General features: G+C 38.8%; 1 protein-coding gene across 3 annotated transcripts in view; it reads right to left on the bottom strand.

Moving 5' to 3' along the window:
• Positions 1–22,314, bottom strand: part of Elapor2 (endosome-lysosome associated apoptosis and autophagy regulator family member 2) — a 169,030-nt gene that overhangs the window by 56,513 nt on the left and 90,203 nt on the right. For all 3 annotated transcript variants that reach the window (XM_005083587.4, XM_040728792.1, XM_040728791.1), the window contains 6 exons: positions 14,715–14,910; positions 9,820–9,967; positions 6,152–6,238; positions 5,407–5,512; positions 4,486–4,638; positions 3,653–3,741 (listed from right to left, as the gene is read on the bottom strand). In XM_005083587.4, coding sequence (XP_005083644.1) covers positions 3,653–3,741; positions 4,486–4,638; positions 5,407–5,512; positions 6,152–6,238; positions 9,820–9,967; positions 14,715–14,910 — 779 coding nt within the window. The remainder of the gene's footprint in view (positions 1–3,652; positions 3,742–4,485; positions 4,639–5,406; positions 5,513–6,151; positions 6,239–9,819; positions 9,968–14,714; positions 14,911–22,314) is intronic.

The following is a 22,314-nucleotide window of genomic DNA, read 5'->3' as shown; positions in this document are numbered from 1 at the left end:
CCCTCCACACAATATGGTACAAAGACTAGTGGCAACAGCTACGCCTGTGCTTAGTCGTCCTCACTTTGAAACCTGAATACCAAATGCGTTAGCTGTTCTAAAGCAAAATTGGAATGTGAACACTGAGGGGTAGGAGGAGGTATTCTAGCACAAACAGAACAGTGAATCAATACCATAACTGAATAGAAGTTTCTAGAAGAGACAATAACAGTTCCTTCCATCCAACAAACTTTTGATTGCTTTGTTTATCCTCTAAAACCACTTCTGTGGTATTTGTTGGAACTAGGATATGGAAACCACGGGCAGCACTCCACGACTGTTTCAGTAAGAACCATGCACAGTGATCCCTAAGGCCACTCAAGGTATCTCCTCGAATGTGCTCATGGAAGATGCTTTATCTTGTATGAAGGCGGATGCTAAGGAAAATGCTTTAAATATAGATGTCTCAACAGAGTGATAAATGGTATTGTTTTCTTTCTAATGGCTCCTTTCCCCACAGTCATCTTATGGCTCCTGTCATGAACTACTTTAATGCACCTCTTTATCTCTCTTCCTCTGTTGCCATGTGTAAAACAAAGAATCATTATAGTAGAGACACTGATTTTATGTTTCCAGTTTAACAAGTATAAAAAGCAAATTTAAAATCCTAGTTAATTCATTAATTCCCTGACTCATTAATAAAAATGCATGACTGCTACATTCAGAGGAAATTTTGGTTCCTAAATAAGAATGGAAGAGATTCGATGCAGCATTGAAGAATCTCACCAACATCTTCAGGACAAGCACTTATTATCTCCAAGTTTTCGAATGAGGAAATACTCCACATTAGAGGTGTATGGTGTGCGATTGTGTGTGTGTGTGTGTGTGTGTGTGTGTGCAGATGTATGTGTAAGTGTGTGTTGTATGTGTGGGTGTGTGATGTGTGTTGTGTGGCCTGTGTGTGTGCGTGTGTGTGCCTGTGTGTGTTTATGTGTGGTATGTGTGTGTAGGTGTATGTGTAAGTGTGTGTTGTATGTGTGGGTGTGTGATGTGTGTTGTGTGGCATGTGTGTGTACATGTTTGTGTGTATATGTGTGGTAGGTGTATGTGAATTTGTGTAGGTGTGTGTGTGTGTGTGTGTGTGTGTGTGTGTGTGTGACAACAAACTTGGGCATCATTCTTCTGGCTCTATCTACTTTTTTTTTCAGACAAGATTTCTCACTGACCTGGATCTCGGCATTGAAACTGGGTTGCTAGCTGGTCACCCAGTCCTCGGGATCTGTCTCTATGTCCCCATTATAAACATAGGCCACCATTCAATATGGAGAGATACCTTGCCCAGACTAGACACAGGGGCATGTGGGGTGGAGAGGTACCTTGGCCCTGCCTCAATGAGATGATAGGACAGACTTAGTAGACTTCCTAGGGGAGGTCTTACCCACTCTGAAGAGCAGATGGGAGGTGGGGGGTGAGGGGAGCAGGAGGGAGGGGGAACTGGAATTGGAATGTAAACAAACAAACAAACAAAAAACACCACAGGCCACTAGGCCAGGATGGATTCTCACATGGATTTTGGGGATTGAACTCATGTTGTGTAGTTTTCAAGACAAGCACTTCACTAAATTATCTCCTCAGCCCCTAGAACTATTAACTTATCCAAGAGATGCACATAGAACCATCAAAAAAATGTTAGTCTGATAAGAATAAAAATTATAAAACATGCAAATAGATTTTGGAAGCCAAATAACCAGGTGCTTCCAATGTAACAAAAGAAGATTTTTAGAAATTAAAAAAAAAGTTTTATCTTTAAACATTTTAACTTGGAGAAATCGAGTTATAAACTCTCCATGACACCTTTTTCATTACAGACCTTCCTGCCACACGTGACAAAGTGTTGCTCTGTCTTTCTAACAGAAACATATGCTTCCCGGTAGAGCTGATGGGGAAGATACTAATTAATACTGATGATGCTTAGAACCAGATGGCTCATAGTGCAGGTGAGACACCAACCAACTCACTCTTCAGAAAGTGAGATGCAAACATGAAATCATAAAACCAAAGCCCTCTACAGAGAAGTTTATCAGAAAGAGTTACAATGCCCTTATGGATCTATGTTAAGCATTAAAAGTAGATCTCCGGGAATTCAAGGTCAGACTGGTCTACACAGAGTTCTAGGCCAGTCAAAGCCACACAGTGAGATTTTGTCAGAAAAAGAATGAAAGAAAAAAATTTAAAAATGGACTGAATTCATAAAACATGGGTACATTATTTTTTCTATACTAAGAGCACATTCAGAGATTCCCTGACTTATATGAAAAACACAGTTCAGCATATGTACAGCATGTTTACAAGTGGTGGGAGAGAGAGAGAGAGAGAGAGAGAGAGAGAGAGAGAGAGAGAGAGAGAGACGGATTATAATAGAGCACACAGTAATGTAATATGATTTTAATATATTTTCATGTGGTTCAGAAAAATGAATCATTAATAGATCTCATTTGTTTACACTGCACTAATGCTGAATTAACCATCATTACATAGAATAAACTAAATTTACTTTAACTAGTAAGTAAGGCAAGTTTAGCTAAGGAAAGTTTACTTTAAAGGTATTATACCCAATACGTTTCATTCCATTTTAGTGGCCTCTATATGTATTTTCTAAATAGAAACAGCCTCATGTGGAATTATTGTAGGGTCATGGTCAGCCTTACTCTACAAGCCCTCTTCAGTTAATGCTGTTAGTTTAAATTAGCATTGTTATTAACAAATAACGATCATATTCCTTATTAAAAAGCTCCACTAATCACTTTAAATTAGTATGTATCTACTCTATGGCACTCAAAGCAATATTCCTTTAAAGTATTTAAAGGCATAAAGAGAAGTTTCATAGTCACATAAAGACAAAAAGTACCAATCAGCATCCACAGAGGCAAAATTAGGAAAGGAAAATATTTGCTGATAGTCTCTAAAAACTAGGTGCCATCTTTCAGGATGTGAACATATTTGAAGGACACTCCACAGGAGCCACATTGCTCTCAGTTTCTCAAAGAACCAAATGGTCCTGGCTGATTTTTTAATTCACAGGATGACGGGTCAACCACAAAGTTCATCTGTACATTTTCCTCCAGCTAATGTGGTTTGTACGGTAATTACTTTGGGGTTTGTAAATTTGATTACACAGTAGTCTGGCATAATTTAATTACTGTATGGTTGCATAGCTCCTCTGATAAGTATTCTGAGTTCCTCACAGTGCAACAGAAGCTATGCAGCATTTTTATTATTCCCCTGAGTGGTAACACATATTTCAAGCTGTGCTCTTCTTGATCTTGTGACCTCTGAAAGAATATAGTCCTTTATAAAAGATAGTAATAATGTGTGAAGCACTCACTACATGCTAGGCCCTGGCTGGAAACCTTACTTTGAGTATCTTATATTTTCCCATAGGAGCTTTATGAAGTAGGTAGCAATATCAATGTTCCTTTAAAGACTGAAAAGATGGAGGCTTCGGAGCAACAAATAGGCAGAACTAGTTGGGAGACAAAATAAAACGCAGGTTGCAACACCTAAAGTCTTGGATTTCTTCTGTACTATCTGTACTCACAGGTAACAACCCAGAGTGCTCTCACACTGGGAAAAGTATTTGATAAACATAGGGTGAGTTAAACACTTCTGATACCTTTCCTTCTTCATCACATGGGGTGTGGATCTGGAAATAGTCTTTGGTAGTGCAGGGTGGGCGGTCCACACACTCACTGGCTCCTTCCTCTGCAACACACAGAGAAAGCATTTCAGAAATGAACCAATTCCTTTGGGACCTTAAGAAAAAAATGAGCGTCAAAACACAAAAGCAAGCTAACATGTAAAAGAAATCACTGTACTAGAGTAGCTTAAGTAGAACTAGCCAAGCCGTAGATAAATAAAGGTTTAGTGTTTTTATCGTTTGGTTGGTTGGTTTGGTTTTTCAAGACATGGTTTATCTGTGTAGCCCTAGCTGTCCTGGAACTCACTCTGCAGACCAGGCTGGCTTCAAACCCAAAGATTCACCTGCCACTGCCTCCACTACTATCGCCTGGTTAAATGTTTGTATTTTTATTTTTCCTGGAGGGAGGATCAATATTTCTACGATACAGATGCATCATGGCAGCTGTTTCCAGAAGATATTAGTTTTCTCCTATATTATCACTGAACACTGGCAATCTGGAACAAATTAAAAATTTCTAAGTACATCTCTTTGGTAACAAACCACATTAAAGTAGACAGTTGGCTAGATTGATGCAAATACATCTGTACCCGTTATCTATGGAGTGTGGAATACAGGAAAATCACAGACAAAGGGAGAGAGCCATGCAGAGGACACAAGGACGTCATATTGTCCCCATTCAGTATGAATTCATTTCACCTCATTGGCGTGTGGTCCACCAATGCGTCCACACTTCCTCTGCCATGTGAAGTACACTTGAGCAACATTAACATGGAAAGAGAAGAATAAAAATTGTCAATTAGCCTTACCTGAAAACTGGGAGTCCTCCTTACACCTTATGCATTCTTTAGCACCCTTCTCAGAGTAGGTGTTTCTGGGGCACATCTGACAGTTAAATGAGCCTGGTTTGTTGCTGAAAGTGCCTGGCTTGCATGGGAAGCACTCCGAGGTATATGCCACCCCTGTGTAGGAAAGAGAAACAGGGCTTGGGACAGAGAACCCAGTACAAGGAACACATCAGCACCTACTTGCTGCTTCTGCACAGAAGAGAGAGACACTAAGAATGCTATGAGACTAAATTCTTCATTTACTTATAACGAAGAACGACACAGAATAGAAGCAAGCAGGAAAGACCGTAGAAATGGTTGTCTATTGGTCTGTACTTCCAGCTTTGTCCAGCAGATGTCCCAGTGACTAATGCATAGGATGCAGGGAAACATCCCAAACTTTAATAAAGAAGTGCTGCTTTAGTTAGATTCGCTCTACTTAAGGATGAGCCATGGCAGTGTTCACTGGTGGCTCAGCTGGGCTAGAAATGACCCAACTGGGTCAGAAAAGCACAAGAGGTTGAGGAAACAGCCAGACTCTTACTATTTTTATGGCTATAACAATGATCAGATTATCTGGCACAATTTACATATCTCTAATGAGTAATGTGCTCTTGTAAACAAATGCACTTTCATTTTATTTTTTAAAAAAGCAGTGAAGATTGTCATTGTGTTTACTGCTTTATGCCGATTAAATAATCCGGTTTGAGGATGGAAGGAAAAAGAAAAAAAACTATTAATCAATTTGCTGGATGTAGAACTAAGGTTTTTGGATATGCCTGAGGTCTAACATTAATTTGTGTCTTTATTATAAACCCTTGAGTCAGTTAAACCAACACACTAATAAATATTTTAACGAGAAAATTGAACTAATGACTATTAAGGCTCATAGCTATGAAATACCTTCAATGGTGATATTTTTTACTAGCACGGGCTTGACTGCCTTAGAACCCAAAAGGATGCCTGTTGTCCTCCAGTACAGAATATTTGTACCTGACTTCAGCATGACCTACAGAGAGAAGCACAAGACACTTGGGTCAGACCAGCTATTTCTAACCACAACCAAAACCTACTCTCTTGTACCCTCTTTCAATTCTTTATACAATCACTATTAAAATAGAATGAACAAACTTAAATCCACTTAATTCCAGCCTAAACTATAATGAAGTTGATTAAAAATTAAAATAGAACAGTCTGACAATTCACAAATATACTAAGGAAGAAACTTAAGGCTAAATAAAATATAAAGTTGTTTTTAAACTTCACATTTGTGGGTTCTATTATATAGGGTAAATGAATCTGGGCCAAAGCATGTTCTTTGACAGTAATGTCAAGGTACTCTCAAAATTTTTGCTCAATTTAGTAACATCTTATAACATTCTAAGTTGTTGAGTCCCACTTTAAAGAGGGAGAAAGCTGAAATGAAAAAGGAATGACAAAGCATCCTAAGGAAAAAGGAAACAAAAATAATCTAAAATCTTAAATGTGAGTGTAGGAAACAAAGCCAATTTCTTTGCTAAACTGAACTTATGCAAAGTAGTAGACCATGCTATCTTTTTTATTTTCTTAGAATGAATACTTTGAAATAGTTGGCAAATGGAAGGAAATAATGGATTTGGTGTCAACAAACACACAAAAAGCGACTTACAGAATGGGAGCCCCATTCTCCACTGTCTGTGAGCCTCACCCACTTGTCTGTGCTGGCATCCATGTCCTGGCATTGATCATTCTGAATCTGTGAGTTAAACACAGGGCCTCGGTGATGCTCTGGGAAGAATAACTTTCATTCATTTCTGCTCACCGAACACGTTGCAAGAACATCCTTCAACCCATTCAAACTACAAATGAAGTAATCTCCAGCAAGCAAACACACCAAGACCATTGGAGGCTTTTGTACAACTGCAGGTGAGGGAATGATTCTGACTAAACCATCTCATTGTTGTAACCGAAATGCCAGGCCATTAAAGAGGGTGAGAATAACTATCATTGGAAAGTCATTTTTCTAGCCAGTTTACCCAAATGTCTTAACAATTCATATTCACCATGCAAGTTCAAGTTTAAAACCAACATCAATTTTATTAAATTTAATTTTTTTCTTGTTGAAAATTTCATATATGAGTATACTGCATTTAAATCATTTCTAGCGTTCTTTCTTCCCCTTAAGGCCTCTCCCACACATCCCACACACTTCTTTTGTATTTATCATACTTATATAAACACTTATGGAGTCAATAATTCTAGTTATACGAACACAATTAAGGATGAATACTTGGAATTGGTCGATCTATTAGGGGGCTATACTGAAAACTGATTCTCACTCGGTAGCCATTGATCACATGAAGATTTCCATCTAGGGGTGGGAGCTTGTGGACTTGCACCTTTCCTCTCTGCATGTTGACTAGTATGGTCATTATTCAGATCTTATTTAGGCAACCATACTGCTAGGGTTTTATTGGTGCAGCTTCTCTGTTACATCTAGACGTCACTATCTCACAACAGGTGTCCTGAAATTTGGGCTCTTAAAATCTTTCTGTCCCCTGTTCTGGAATGTTCCCTGAGCCTTAAGAATGGGAGTTGCATTACAGATGTATCAAATGGGGATAGGCATCCCACAGTCACTTATTCTCTGCATTTTCAACCAGTTGTGGATCTCTGATAAGGTCTTCTGACGCGACCTACATTTATCTGCAAATCTCATTGATAGCAGTAAAAATTTAAATTAGCAAATAGTGTGCCTTGGTTGTCAATTTCCTAGGATGTAATCTAAATGTGCAGTTAAGTGGTTATGGACAAACTCTAATCCCTAACCTTTGTAATGAAGCAAATATTAATCATTTACCATTACAATTAAGATGGTTAGTGATAATATTTTTCACATTAAACATCTTGAACTCTATGGTCAATCCTTCAAAAGTGAACAGAGATTAGGATATTACTTTTTCAGGTCTACAAAAAGTACAGAGACACCTAAAAGCTAGGCCATCATTTTAGTACAGCAGTATAGCCGACAGCAGAGTAGAAGCAGATCTCATCACATGTACTCATCACTCATCAAAAACTGTCTCTCTTCTTTAAACAATTCTTGCTGCCTTACTTATTTTCCTATCTATCACAAAGCTGAAAGTGTTTTCACTAAGAGAACTTTCTAAAGACTTCACTAGAAAATAATAACATTTGCAATCTTCTAAATATCTAGAGATATCCAATTAATATTTCCTTTAATTAAAATTGAGTCTTATTTCTCCTCTGACCATCATGATCACCGTGACACCAGTGTTAAGCCATTTCATAGACACTACAGGATCTGAATATGCCTTTAATGAACAACTAATAGGCAAGCCAACAGCTTTTTTACACATTAAAGCAGACATCACATGATTGTAACATTCCCCGAAACTCTGAAGAAGTGAATTCCATTACTGATTTTGAAACTAGTTAGGGTGTAATCATGGACTAATAACTTCTTTAGGTTTCAACTTCATCATTTTTAAAAGAAATGCTTAATGAAAGTCTCACTCTGTGCTCAAACTCAATGCTTTAATACTTCAAATTAAGCACTGTTTATATGTATTTTTCTCTGCAACCAACTACATAATTATCTTCAAGCATTTCCTTTTGATCACCAACTAATAATAACTGAGGAGTGTTGACCTGCTAAGTCAATAAATCTCACTCTGTAAGCATGAAACACCAATAAGGGGATCAGCATGAGCTTGCCATCCCTTTAGACTCTAAAACAGACCAACACAGGCATCTCTGTGGGGAAGTAACAAACTGTTACTCCTTAAAAGCACCTTTATTGATGGCCTTCAAAGGACTTGCTGGAAAATATGGAGAAGCTGCCTATTCATAACAATTAGACCCTTGTCTTTCCTCCTTATTTTATTTTCTGCAATACGATTGAAATGTCCCAAGATTCTCACAAGCCATTTTGCAAACAAGACATACTTTAAAAAAGTAAATCTGTCTAAATGTTGCTTAGCATCCTAAAACATCAAAGTACACCCATACTAGAAGCTCCTCAAAACACCTCATCAAAGAATCCACTTCACAGAGGGAGCAGTGATAGCCACAAAATCAGACTGTCTGCCCAGGAACACCCAGCTAATAACTACAGAGGGAAGCCCAGAGTCAGAACCTCTTCACTTCAAAGGCAAGACTTATGCCTTCATGGGAAATAGTTCTTGCCATCAACTTTTTGATACAGAAACTGCAATTACTGGTATAGAAACACGCATCACCAAGATCATTATAAATTTGTTTTAGAATTGTTAATATAGTGTTTTCTTAACACCTAGATCACAGGAGTGTTTTTCCTATTGCTAGCAAAACAAACATTATGCTCAGTATAAGTCCATCTGAAAATATTTTGTCAAGAATTCAAGTCACTGTCATAATACATATTACTTGATCGGCTACAACTTACATTAGTTAAATAGCCTCAGTAGGTATTCTGTTGGTATATGATTATGTTTTAATTCTGTCGTTCTACTTAAGATCATGACAGACACATCAACTATTTCACCCAGTGACTCCCTATCAACAGCACAAAATTCACAGAAATAAAAATACAGCCATTTTTACTTTTTAAATAACTGTGATTGAGCAAATAATTAGTCATCAAGGAAGTATTTACTGACTTTCAAGGAAATGTTTTAAGTTAAAAACAAAAATAGCATAATTTTAACATAATAGAAACAGTTATGATTACTCAGTGTGTAATGTACTTGCTACACAATCAGCGCGAGGACCTGAGTTCAGATCCTCAGCTCATGTAAAAGATGGCTGTGGTGGCACACATCTCTAACTAGTAGTGTATACAAAGGCAGACACCCCCCCCCAGAGCTGGCTGACTAGCTGTTGTTGCTGAATCTGTGAAGTTCACTCTTTCAAAAAATGAAAGTGGATAGTGAGAGAGGAAAACATCCAACACTACTCTGTCTTCCACACATGTACACACATGCTCCTCCACATGCACACACATGCTATAAACATGTAAACATTGATACCTCTCTACACACACAATGCATAGAAAATAAGAGCTTGGTAGCTAAAAAGCTAAATCTTGGAAAAATGATTTGTGACATACAGTCTAAGCCAAATGGCTACCTGATGAACATAACCAGAGGTGAAACAAGTCAACATTATTCCACAAGAAAGATCTGAAAAGTAAAGAAACAATATTAATTTGAACACAAAGTACCATAGTAGGGAAAATTTTTCTTTTAACACTGAAAGATCCAGTTAACACCTTCCAAAAAATTAGGAGGCATAAAGTGAAATGGAATGGGAGGTTTATAATGTGAAAAGCCTTACAAAGAACTCAAAGAAGATGTTGTTGTCCACATACTGGTATTCAAATGAGATATAGCCTGACTTCTTAAGGTGCACGGCATAGATCAGAGAGACAGTGCAGTCATCACGGTTAGACTCTATATAGTTTCCACGAGGCAGCCAAGCGGAGCTGTGAAAACAGAACCAAAAGTTCTATGTAAGAGCTCGGAAATCTCTTCCAGCCCCAGTCCTTTGACTGAGAATCAGAAATGGATTCCATGGACTAAACAAAGCAGATAACATCAGCTGAAACTCAAAAGTTGAACTCCACTATTGAGAAGTTTACTTTTTTTTTTACTTAACTTACATTTTTAAATGTCACTTAAAATAATTACATCATTTTTCCCTTCCCTTTCCTCCCTCTAACCTTTCCTGTGTCCTCCCATCCCAGACCCTCCCATATATACCTCTTTAATCTTTCTCAAATTGCCCTCAGAATAATAGTAACACCAATAGCCATGGAAGGTGCTCATATACAAAAACTACAGTCAACTAATTACTGCTAAGAGAGGGAGACATAGTCTTCTCCAGGGATGAACCTCCTAATTGGCTATCCAATACTGAGCAATCAGCCCTGTAATCATACACATATAAGCAACAGTAAATGGACTCAGCAGATTGAATTTATATAGTTGTATATATATAATATATATATATACATATGATGATAACCATAGAAAAAGGTTTATTATTATAGAATATGACATCTTAAATCTTTGTAAGGCTATATGATCAATTTGCTATAAAATGTCTTTTGTTTACCAAAAACAAATTCACTAATATTAATATTCATAGTGTCAAGTAGAATTACTTTTTCAAATAACATCTGAGTTTGACTTGTAGGCATACACACACACACACACACACACAGAGAGAGAGAGAGAGAGAGAGAACAGGTGTATGCTATTAAATGCTAAATATTTATATTAGTGTATTAAGTTGTATTATTTTTGACCTTTTAAATTGTTGAAGAAGTCATGAGATAGAAGCCACACCTTTTTTACCCCTGAATCAATGCTAGATACCCTAAAGCATCCTAAGAATGTCCTGCAAGCAATAGCTCTTTCAAATAGAACATTGGTGTGTTGTCAGGGTTTATAGCATGCTTCACGATATCTGACAAGAAAAGGATGCAAACATTCATTACTGTTCTAAGTGTAACAATCCATAAGAAGATGAAACCCTGTCCACACTACAATAAGTATCCATACTGTAATCTTCAGCCTTCAAAATTTAGGGTTACCCAAGATATCCTAACACAAAAATCACCAAGCGGAGCAAGAAGGGAAAAAAAACATGATGAATGATACTTCTTCAAATTTTAAATCTCTAGTTATCCAACATCATTAAGACAATAAAAAGTCAAAAGTCACAGGCCTGAAGGAGATATCACAAATACGTGTATATAATACATAACCAATATTTCATAGATAGGTACATATAAGTCTCATATCCTTAATGTATAAAGGCCTTCCTGGGCTCAATAATTAAGTCATCAATATGACCCAACTGATTAAAAAGAAATAAAGCAAATATAACACCATATGGCTGGGAAGAAGAAGAAAACAATTTCCAACTGAAATTCATGTTTGGAAAATTATATTAGGGAAAATATATTGAAAGAATCTGATTATCTTCGATTTTTCTTGATGAATAAGTTAGTCCATCTAGAAAAAAAAGTCAATATTCAAGTTCACCAAAATAAATAGCTGGTGTCCCATCACATGCTGCTAGTGCCTCATTGTAAGGTACTTCTATGAGTACATAGTGCTGTGTTTTGCCAAATCCACCTTGAAATGGATTACCAGTTTAAGAGGAGTGAACACTGGTGGTGGCTCTATCATGGTTAATTTTGGTTGTCAGCTTGATTGGACTGAGAAAAGCCTAAACCACCTCTTTTGGGTGTGCCTGTGCAAAGTTTATCAGAAGCAATTCAATCATTAAAGTTTTGACCTTATAAATTTATGAACTGATTCAAATTCCAAATAGCCTCTTGAGAGGTGACAAAGGCAGGGAAGGCGGTGCATGGTTGGAAGGTAGACCATGGTAGTGCGTGGTCACTTGGGGCATGTTCTTGGGGGCTGTATCTTGTCCTGGCTCCTGTTTGTTGCTGAGCTGTTCTGCTCTGCTTGCTGTTTGCTGTGAGTTGAACAGCTGTGCTCTCCCATCCCAACCCCCGTGGTGGACTAAAACCATGAGAAAAACATCTCTCTCCTCCTTTGGTTGTTTCTAAGGATCTTTTCAAGAAAGTAATTAATACAGCCTTGATACACTGTTCAGTCAGGGGAATGGAACCTTTCATACTTTTCTCACTCAACATTTATCTCCTCGCACATGCCAGTCAACACCTTCCTTTTCAATTATGATTTGAAGCTGTATGAATCCCTTACCACATGTCAACACTATGCTCTTGGGCCTGAAGAACTAAACTAAATAAATCTCATTGAAAATTCCTCAGTATAAGGTGCTCTAAAAACATAAATGCATAGACTAAGACAGACATACAGAGGGGGGAGACTTATAACAATCTCATTCTCCAAAGAGGAAAATAAATCATTGCTCCTGGGCTGAGAAAGAGTAGGAGAAAATCGAAGGAAAGAAAGTGAAAGAAAAAAGGAAGAGGGAGGGGAGAAGCCAAGACATATACCTATCAGCTCAGGTAATTCCTTGGTGCCATTCAACAATGATGAATATGTTGGATTCCTGGTGAAGCAGTCTTCTTAGAAGGTAGCCAGAAGCTACCTATTTTACAACCTCTAGTTTAATTTTCCTAAACACAGTCACATTGCAGGAAATGTTGCACAGTCAATGTAGAGAACAGAATGGGTGCCTCTCAAAGGCAAACAATTTCCTTTTTTTCCTCCACGACAATTTAGCATTTCTACAATGCTGTCATATGTGAAGCTAGTGACCACCTACCAATTAAGCAAAGGATCTTTCAACCTTAGATCTTTAACCCACTCTCCCAGAAAATAATCAAGGTCTAAATGAAGGTCAAGCACTCAAAGGGAAAAACCATGAAAATTCTCTTTAAAAATTAAAGAAAGGTTAGTAGAAACACCACTGCCCTAAGTTTGGTTATAAATGTAAGGGAATGAACTCCTTTTTCTAATGGCTCTATTGCATTCTACATACGATATCTATTATATTGTGAGGCCAATTATTTTCTCATTAAAAATTTAGCTTCATTCTTCGTAATAAAAGTAAAAAAATGCTCCTCTTCTGAGATGTTCCCTGAGCCTTTGGTACAGGGCTTGTGTTAGAATTGTACCAACCAAGCTTGGGCATCCCACCAACAGTTGTTCTCTGAATTTTGATAAGTTGTGCATTTCTGTAATGGTCCCATAAATGATTCAAAAAGAAACTCTTGTATGAGGAGTAAGAGTCAAATTTACCTGTAGATATAAGCATAACTTTTAGAATATACTTAGCAATTGGAATTTAGGGAAGGTGCAGTAATAGGTTCTCCTCTAGGGACCATAACCTCATCAGACATGAATAGTTGACCGTTTGCACTATGAAGCATGGTTCCCTTCTGTTGAGTAGAGCTAGAGTCCTTTTAGACAGTGTAGTAAGGTGTAAGTACCACTATTGGATTCTTGGACTATCTTTCCATGTCCATCGTTGTTGTGGTTAGTAGGTTTTACAGCTGGGGAGGACTATTGACTGCTTTCCTGTGCTGGCAGCTTTCACATCACCTTCAGATACTATAAAAGCTTGTCTTTGGGGTGAAGTTTTCAGTCAGTTCCAGCTCAATCCCTCCAAATCTGAAGTGTGTAGTGTCTTCAGCAATAAGATCTTACCTTTGAGGAATGGGAGGCAACCGAGGGATATAGTAATTGCCTATATTAGATGGCAATGGGGGTCTCTTGGACCCCCTTGACAAAAAAACTCAAAGGGCAATTTCCCATGTCTGGGTGTTTGCTAATCTATGGCTCTCAGAGAGAGGGGACATTATCCTCCAAGTGATGTAACTTCATTAAATATGCATCTGTGCATGTGTGTGCCTTTGTGTGTGTGTGTGTGTGTGTGTGTGTGTGTGACTGTGTGTTTTAAGTAAACATTCATTGTAAGAGCCAGAGGACCAGAACATATGTTATACAATACCATCTTCAATATATGAAAAAGGAAGCTATAGCTATGAAATTTCAGCAATATGTTCACCTAAACAATATCGATACCATGACAACACCAGTTGACATGACAATGTGGGTGAGAGAACTCTCACATGGCCCCATTCATAGACGAATAACTATAGGTAATTAATAGCTCTCAAAAAGGGAGAGTCAGTCATTCTGAGGGATGAGCCCCTATTAGATTATCCAATCCCAAACGGTGAGTCATAAGCATGCACATTTGAAAATACACTAAAAGGACTCAGTGGCATATATGTGCATGTCTGTGCATATATACATAGATATATAAGTCTGTAATAATAAAAAGAAGAAGAGGTCATGAATTTGAGAGAGGTTAGGGAGACAGGAGGAATTGAAGGAAAGAGAAGAGATTTATGTAAATAAATTATGTAAATAAAAACTCATTTGTTTTGGGGGAATTTTCTCGGGGGGGTGGTTTTTCCAGACAGGGTTTTTCTGTGTTTCTTTAGAATCTGTCCTGGAACTCACTTTGCAGACCAGACTGACCTCAAAGTCATAGAGACCCACCAGCCTCTGCCTCCTGTGTGCTGGAATTAATGGCATGCACCGCCACCACCTGGCTAAAACACTCATTGGTTAAATCATCCAAAAATACAACACTTTGCCTTAAGATCATCTATAATCCTCATCAGTATTAAAACTATCCTCAACTCTTCCCAGAAAAGCATGACTACACCTTTGTCAAGTCTTCAAAGCGCAAAAGTTTGCTTGGGGTCTTACTTGTTACAGCCACCTGGCCTGCTGTCAGAAGGGCCCACCACAGTGTCCATGAATGTGGCAACGTTGGAAAATCCTGCCGGCAACTCATCCCATTCATCAAATTTGATGCCACTGCCCAAGGAGTAGGTGCCTTCGACACACTTACTGCATACCTGGTTCTTCATTTCTAGGTACTCTCCAGAGGCGCAGGAGAAAGCTGGAAGGCAGAAGAAGGGAAAGCCCATTAGTCATTGGCCTCTTCTATTAACCGTCTCTCCTTCATATTGCCACCAGAGTTACTTTTATAAAACTCTAAGGAAGCCCTCCAATGTCCTCACTGATGCAGTTTCCATGCCACAATCTGCCTCAACCTATTTCAAACTACTCCCCTTTTGCTCCACACCCTTTTGATCAAAACAAAATGCATATTAATCCTCTCTTCTGCTACTGTGGCTTTTCTTTCCAGATGTTGGAAATTGACCTTCTCTGTCTCAATAACTTCAGTTCTTATTTTAAAATGACCATTTTCATGACAAATCAGCCCTCCATTCATCCCAAACTGTCATCGTGCCCACTCCATGTCACGATGAGCTGTCCACTTTCCACAGCTCCTCCAGTAAGATACATAGAAACTACTGGAGGGAAGTGCTACTTTTTCTCCACAGAAACAGGAGTCATTATTTTGGGATCCCTATTTGTACCAAGTAGATGCTAAGTCCAAATGAAATGTTGATCCATTGAAGAACAAAACAGGAAGGGGAACTAGGAAAATAGTGTAATAGCTGAGCAAGTTATTCCCACTCTGAAGTCTTTTCAATATCTTCCACTTTTTCATATTCACAAGGGCAACCCGGCCATTTACTTCAACCTCATTCATGTATAATACCAAGTCCGCTGCCTTGTTAAGAGCTAGATCAAGTCAGCAGTTCTGCTAAGTCATTATTCATTCAACAAATGCAAATCAATGTTTCCAAAGTACACGGCCCTGTGTGGGGTGGAATTAGAGCTGAAGCCTGGAGAGGGGCTATCTAATCCCTTAATCAGGATATTAAAGAAATAAGAACAAAATAAAATGTCCAAATTAACCGATGAAAAGAAATCTCCCAGCCCAGTGAGGCAGCAAAGCCTCACAGGCAGGCACACGCCTCTTTTAATACAGTGGAAGACTTAAACAGAAATAAAAACAAGCTATCTTTAAAAAAAACTAATTAAAGAATTAGAGCTCAAACCCACTCATCCACCTACTCATCCACTAAACTAATGGAATGAATCTCTTTAGAAAAGCTTAATAATGTCCTTCAGTGAGCCTGCAACGTTCAAATCCATGTCCTGAAATCAGGAAAGCAACAGGGTATCAGCAAAGGGCGAGTGGAGAATATTGCACATCAACTACAAGATCAAAATTAACCTGGAGACAGGGAAGGAAGATCATCTCGGAACAAGGCTGTTACACCGCCTCTTAATTTTGTGGCACTGAACACATTAATCGTCTCTCTGGGCTTTTGTTTCTGAGGCAGCCACCAGTAGCTGCCTTGCAGCTTATGTTAAGAAAATGGAATACAGCACAATAGTGAGCATAACTACCCTGTCACACAGCACATGCTCACCAGGGGCTGCAAAGAAACAGTTAAGGAAAATTATTTCTTTTAGTTTCAATGAGTTAAAGTTTTCTTTTTCTCCTTTTCTTTTTTATTTAAGAAATTTTTATTTTACCTACCAACCCCAGCTTCCCCTCCCTCCCCTTCTCCTGTCCCCTCATCTTTCCCCTCCCTACCCCTCACCCATTCCTAACAGTGGGTGAGACCTCCCTTGGGAAATCAACAAAGTCTGGCATACCAAGTTGAAGCAGGACCAAGGCCCTCCCCACTGTATCAAGTCTGAGCAAGGTATTCCACCACAGGGAATGGGTTCCAAAAGGCCAGTTCATGTACCTGGGATAGTATCACTGCCAGGACTCCCCCAACAAATCAAGCCAAATGACTGTTACCCACATTCAGAGGGCCTAGTTAATCAGAATCTAACAACAGTCCCCTAATACAATAACTAATGTCATCAACAACAAAACAACGCTGCAAATTATCTTGGATGACAGTTTAATCTGAAATCAAATACTGATGCTTTAAATGGATTAACAATGAATAAAGATGTTTTATTTCACCTTACAGTATATAACCCGTCATAAAGGGAAGTCTAGGGAAGGAACCCAAGACAGGAAGATGGAGGACAGAACTGCAGCAGAGAGCATTGAAGAGTACTGCCTACTGGCTTGCTCTCCACGGTTTGCTGTTTGCTTCCTTGTAGAACCCAGAGTCGCCAGCCCAAGAATGGCACCACTCATAGTGGGATGAGTTCTTTCACACTTGTCAGTAATTAAGAAAAGGGCCCAGAGGTATGCCTACAGTCCAATCTGATGGAAACAATTCCTCAGTTGAGGTTTCCTCTTCCTGGATGACCCTAGCTTCCTCCAAGCTGTCGATTATTGTGAATGCACTAAGTGTATGGATTTGAGGATTATGAATAAATTAGGCAAATATAGAACCCTTAACTCATGAGTATCGACCATATTTAAAACAGACACATGAAATAGGAAGGTATTACGTACACATGCTAGGTAAGAACACTGAGCCACAGTACACAGCCTAATTACCCAGGTACACAATCAACAGACAGCACAAACAACAGAGTCTAGCTTTCTTGGTTCTAAAAGCACTATCCTACCTTAAAGAAAACACAAGTGGACCAATAACCAGTGACCAAAGAAGAAACAATTCTAACTAGTCCAACAGTATCTTTCAACTCACCTTTCATTCCCTGTCAGCTGTTAAGCAATGTTCATCTGCACCATAAAACATTATTCACACTCTCATATTATTTCTAAGTTTTTCATATTTTAAACTGAAAACATGCATTTGAGAACTATTTTAGCAAGCACCTAACTTTTATAAGTCTAATAACCTTGTTTATGAATGGAAGATAAAAGTAACACCCATCTCAAAACAAAAAACAAAAAAAAAAGAAAACTATGGGAATAGGTGAGTGGAGCATTATTCAATACACGTGGCATATGTCACAAACAATTGTATTCAACACTACTCATATCTGGAGCATGTAAATTATAATACTGCCACTAGGTTGATGATGATTTGTCTCTACAAAACAACTATTTAGTATAGTTCAATGGGTGTGGACCTTTAACAATATAGGAAAGCTAAGATATCCTGAAGTGTTTCTTTTAATGGTTTGCTTCTATTCTGTCTTCCTTTCATCCTGATAGGCACAAGTCAAAGGATGAGCTATACAATCTGGTTAAAACTTAATTGATTTCACAAGATTATACTGATTCAACTGAATTGTTTTAGATGCAATTGATTTCACAAAACTATAGCATGCCTACCTCTGCTAGCAGTCACAAGCATCTCCTTTTTTTGATACTTTCTAAGTGTCATTCACTTTCGCTCTCAACACTGATCTTAGCACTTAGGTTTTAATATGGTCTGCAACCACATTCTTGTTTTGTGGTTGTTTGTTAGCATAACACAGAATACTTTAACTAGGCAGAGTAGTGGAGAGTTCTAGATATTAGCTGCTGTATGGATTGGCTATATTGATCATTTCTAAAGTAAAAAAATATTTTTCAACACCCTCAAATCCTACAATAACTGAATGAAACTGTCAGTTAGCAACCACTGGAACTTTGTGTTAGGTTTTCATTGCTTGATACCTACAAAAGAAATGAAAAGAAGCATGGTTTTGTTTTGACTCACTTTTACAAGCTTTGGTCCATTGTGGTAGGGGGAGTATGTCAGGACAGATATTGCCACATCATGGTGGCTAATAACAGAGAGAATGCCTGCACTCACTGGTTTTCACTTTTCTCTCTTATTACTCCATTTGGGCCCCACCTCCAGCCCCTTCCCACCACCACATTAGGTTAAGTCTTATCTCTTCACTTAATTCTCTCTGGAAATACCCTCACAGGTACACCCAGAATTGCTCTTGGGTAATCTGCTAGGAACTTTTCAATTCAATCATGCTGAGGAGAATAGAAAACAGACAGACAGACAGACAGACAGACAGACAGACAGACAGAGAAAGGGAAAGAGACAGAGATGCAAACACAGAGACAAATTGAAGACAGAGAGAGACGGAGACACAGAGACTGAGAAAGACAAAGAGACAGGCAGAAATAGAGACAGAAAGACAAACACCTTCTTGTCTAAGGTTGTCACTGTTTAGCAGTGGCCTCAATCTGGGCTTTCACAGTACTTTACCAAGAGAGATATTTATAATTCAACCCCCACTGATACAGACTCCATGAATGTAGTACCAGTGAGGAGGTCACAGAAATCACTGGGGCCTTGGGTAGTAGATCAGTATTTACCATGGTGTATGAATGATCTTTGGGAGCCCATTCCAAATAGAGGGAGACTCTCTCAGCCTGGACACATGGGGAAGGGCCTAGGTCCTGCCCTGGATGAAATGACAGACTCTGGACATCCCCCCAAGGAGAGCCTCACCCTCCCTGGGGAATGATGTGGGGATTGGGTGGGGAGCTGGTGAGGCTGATGGAGGGACAAGGGAGGAAGGGTAGGAGAGGGAGCTGGGATTGACATGTTAAGCATTCATGTTTCTAATTTAAATAAAAACATATATTGAGGGAAAAATTCAACCCCCTAAATCCCAGGCTGAATCAAGTGGCCATGTACTCCTCTCCAGTCTTCTTCTTGGTTCTCTGGCTCCACTTTCCTGACATCTGTTTCTATAACTGTTTCTATAGCTATGAATCTGAAAGGGCTCAAATACACATGGAGATTCCTCAGAAAAATGGGAATAAACCTACCACAAGGCCCAGCAACTCCACTCTTAGGCATATATCCAAAAGATGCCCATTCATACAACAAAGATGTCTGTTCCACTATGTTCATAGCAGCTTTATTTGTAATAGCCAGAACCTGGAAGCAACCTAGATGTCCCTCAAGCGAAGAGTGGATAGAGAAAATGTGGTACATCTACACAATGGAGTACTATTCAGCAGAAAAAAAAATGGAATCATGAGATTCGCAGGCAAATGGATGACACTAGAAGAAACCATCCTGAGTGAGGTAACCCAGTCACAAAAAGAGAAACATGGCATGTACTCTCTCATATATGGATTTTAGACATAGATCTGGGGAGTGCCAGCCTACAATCCTATGGCCAGAGAGTCTGGGAAACAGAAACTTTATTTAGTGGCTGATCGAAGAAGAGGCAGACTCCCTTGGTTAAGTACTGAGCTGAACTCAAGAAAGCCAGTAACAGAGAGGGAGGACTGATGATCAAAGAGATTAAGACTGGGCTGGTTTAACCCCCAGAAACAGCTGACCAGACAAAGGTTAACTCTTGAATCCCAGGCTGATGCCTGGGAAGCCAGCATGGGACTGATCAAGACCCCCTGAATCTGGGTGTCAGTGAGGAGGCCTAGGGAATCTATTGAGCCTTGGGCAGCAGATCGGTACCCATCCCAAGTATACACACGGACTTTGGACTCCCATAGAACAATGTGAGGTGCACTCTCACCCCGAACTCTTGGGGAAGTGTCTAGGCCCTGCCCTATATGAAATGACAGACTATGCACACCCCCATGGAGGGCCTCACCCTCCCTGGGGAAATGAGGGGATAACTGGGGGGGGGAGGGCTCGGGAGGAAGGGAGGGAATGGGAGAGGGACCTGGAACTGACTTGTGAAGAAACCTTGTTTCTTATCTAAATTTAAACTGGAAAATAAAATTTAAAAAAAATTAAAAAAAAGAACCAGATATAGGAAACACTATATTAGTGCATCACCAGGTAACAAGGCCATGGACAGCTTTCTTGACCCTCAAAGTTTCTGTTCTCACTTTCCACCAGGAACATCCTAACCTCTTCCTCTTTGTAGATCTGCTTACAGGGACTTCATAAGTAGAGTCTCTGTGGGAAATACAGTGTGATATAAAAAGTCAATACATTACAGTGATCATGCAAGTACAATGCACCAAGAAGCAGTTATTAAATCAAATTATTTGAATTCTCACTATCCTCTCTGATTTATGTCTACCAATAAAAAGTCTATTTTTAATCTGTTTTACCACAAGAACTCTTTGTTTTAGTTTTTCTCCATATAGAGACCTCATGTTGTAAAAGATTATGGCTATAAATTACATGTATTTATAATTTATTTATTTTCACTATTTTCATCCCAATTATTTCATTACTTAATTACAATTTCTGAACAACAAAAAAACATTAAGAGTAGCCTTAAAAGAATTTTCAATTTGGGTGTTTAGTGAGATGTTGACAAGACACTGAGCCTATGTAATCTTATTATAGAAATAACAATAATGAGATTAATTTAAGCAGCGAGTACTTTTTAGTATTTAGCATTTGACAGACAACAATTAGGCACCAGGAATGTGGTAGCCAATAGGAAGATAGAATTAATTCTGTCTCTATGCTCACAGAGCTGCTATAATAGCCTACTCTTCCTCAAAATCAATCATAGTTACATCTCATCTCTCTATGCTTAAACTCATAATAAAGCCCATCTCATTTGTCAAACTAAGTTCATATCTAGACATACACAGTTATGTATTTATGGGGAAATGCTAAATCTAGAATCAAGAAGCACTAGTGTAACTACTTTTCTTCAATCGATCAGTCTCATTTAGTACAATAGATACTGCCAAAGCCACAGTCATCATTTTCCCAGCACAAGGAGACCTTTGTGACTGTTAATAATAGTCACTACTGATTGATAAAGGGCTCAAGCGGGGACAGAGCAACTAGTTACAGGGCTCGAAAGTACACATTGCTGCCACCTCTCATTTAATCGATCGTGTATTGTCATTGGATAATCAATACTTTAATTGTCTCCCAGGCTTGTAATCATAATTCTCCTAGGCAAAGGAAGAAGAGGGGGTATCTGGGAGAGAATGAACAGCAGTCTCAACCCAGCATGTCCTTGCTTTTCTCTGTCCTCACAGCCAGCAATGAAGACAGGCCTTCCAAACTCTCAATTTCAGATCTTATCTGTGCAACTGAGAAAAAACAATGCTTTCTCCCATTCTGCAAACATGAAACAGGGTAGGAGGAAGCTAGCAAAATCAGTACACTGAAACAGACATTTTTCTTTTTGTTGTCACATCTCTGTTCATAGGAAGCTGGCTTCCCTTGGCTTAAAGGGAGAAAGAAGTGTTGGTTCCTTTAACCAGAAACAGTCCACTTATCTTAAGAAGAAAATTTTCACCAATGACAATTTATGCTGGAGAGGTTATGGTGAAAGGGGAACACTCCTCCACTGCTGGTGGGAGTGCCAACTTGTACAGCCACTTTGGAAATCAGTATGGAGATTCCTCAGAAAAATGGGAATAAACCTACCACAAGACCCAGCAACTCCACTCTTAAGCATATATCCAAAAGATGCCCATTCATACAATGACATCTGTTCCACTATGTTCATAGCAGCATTATTAGTAATAGCCAGAACCTAGATGCCCCTCAACTGAAGAGTGGATAGAGAAAATGTGTAAAAAACATTTACACAATGGAGTACTACTCAGCAGAAAAAAACAATGGAATCCTGAGATTTGCAGGCAAATGGATGGCAC

Source organism: Mesocricetus auratus, unplaced genomic scaffold (genome assembly GCF_017639785.1).
Source record: "Mesocricetus auratus isolate SY011 unplaced genomic scaffold, BCM_Maur_2.0 Super-Scaffold_100019, whole genome shotgun sequence".
Classification (NCBI taxonomy): Eukaryota; Metazoa; Chordata; class Mammalia; order Rodentia; family Cricetidae; genus Mesocricetus; species Mesocricetus auratus.
This window is presented reverse-complemented; position numbering and strand designations above follow the sequence as displayed.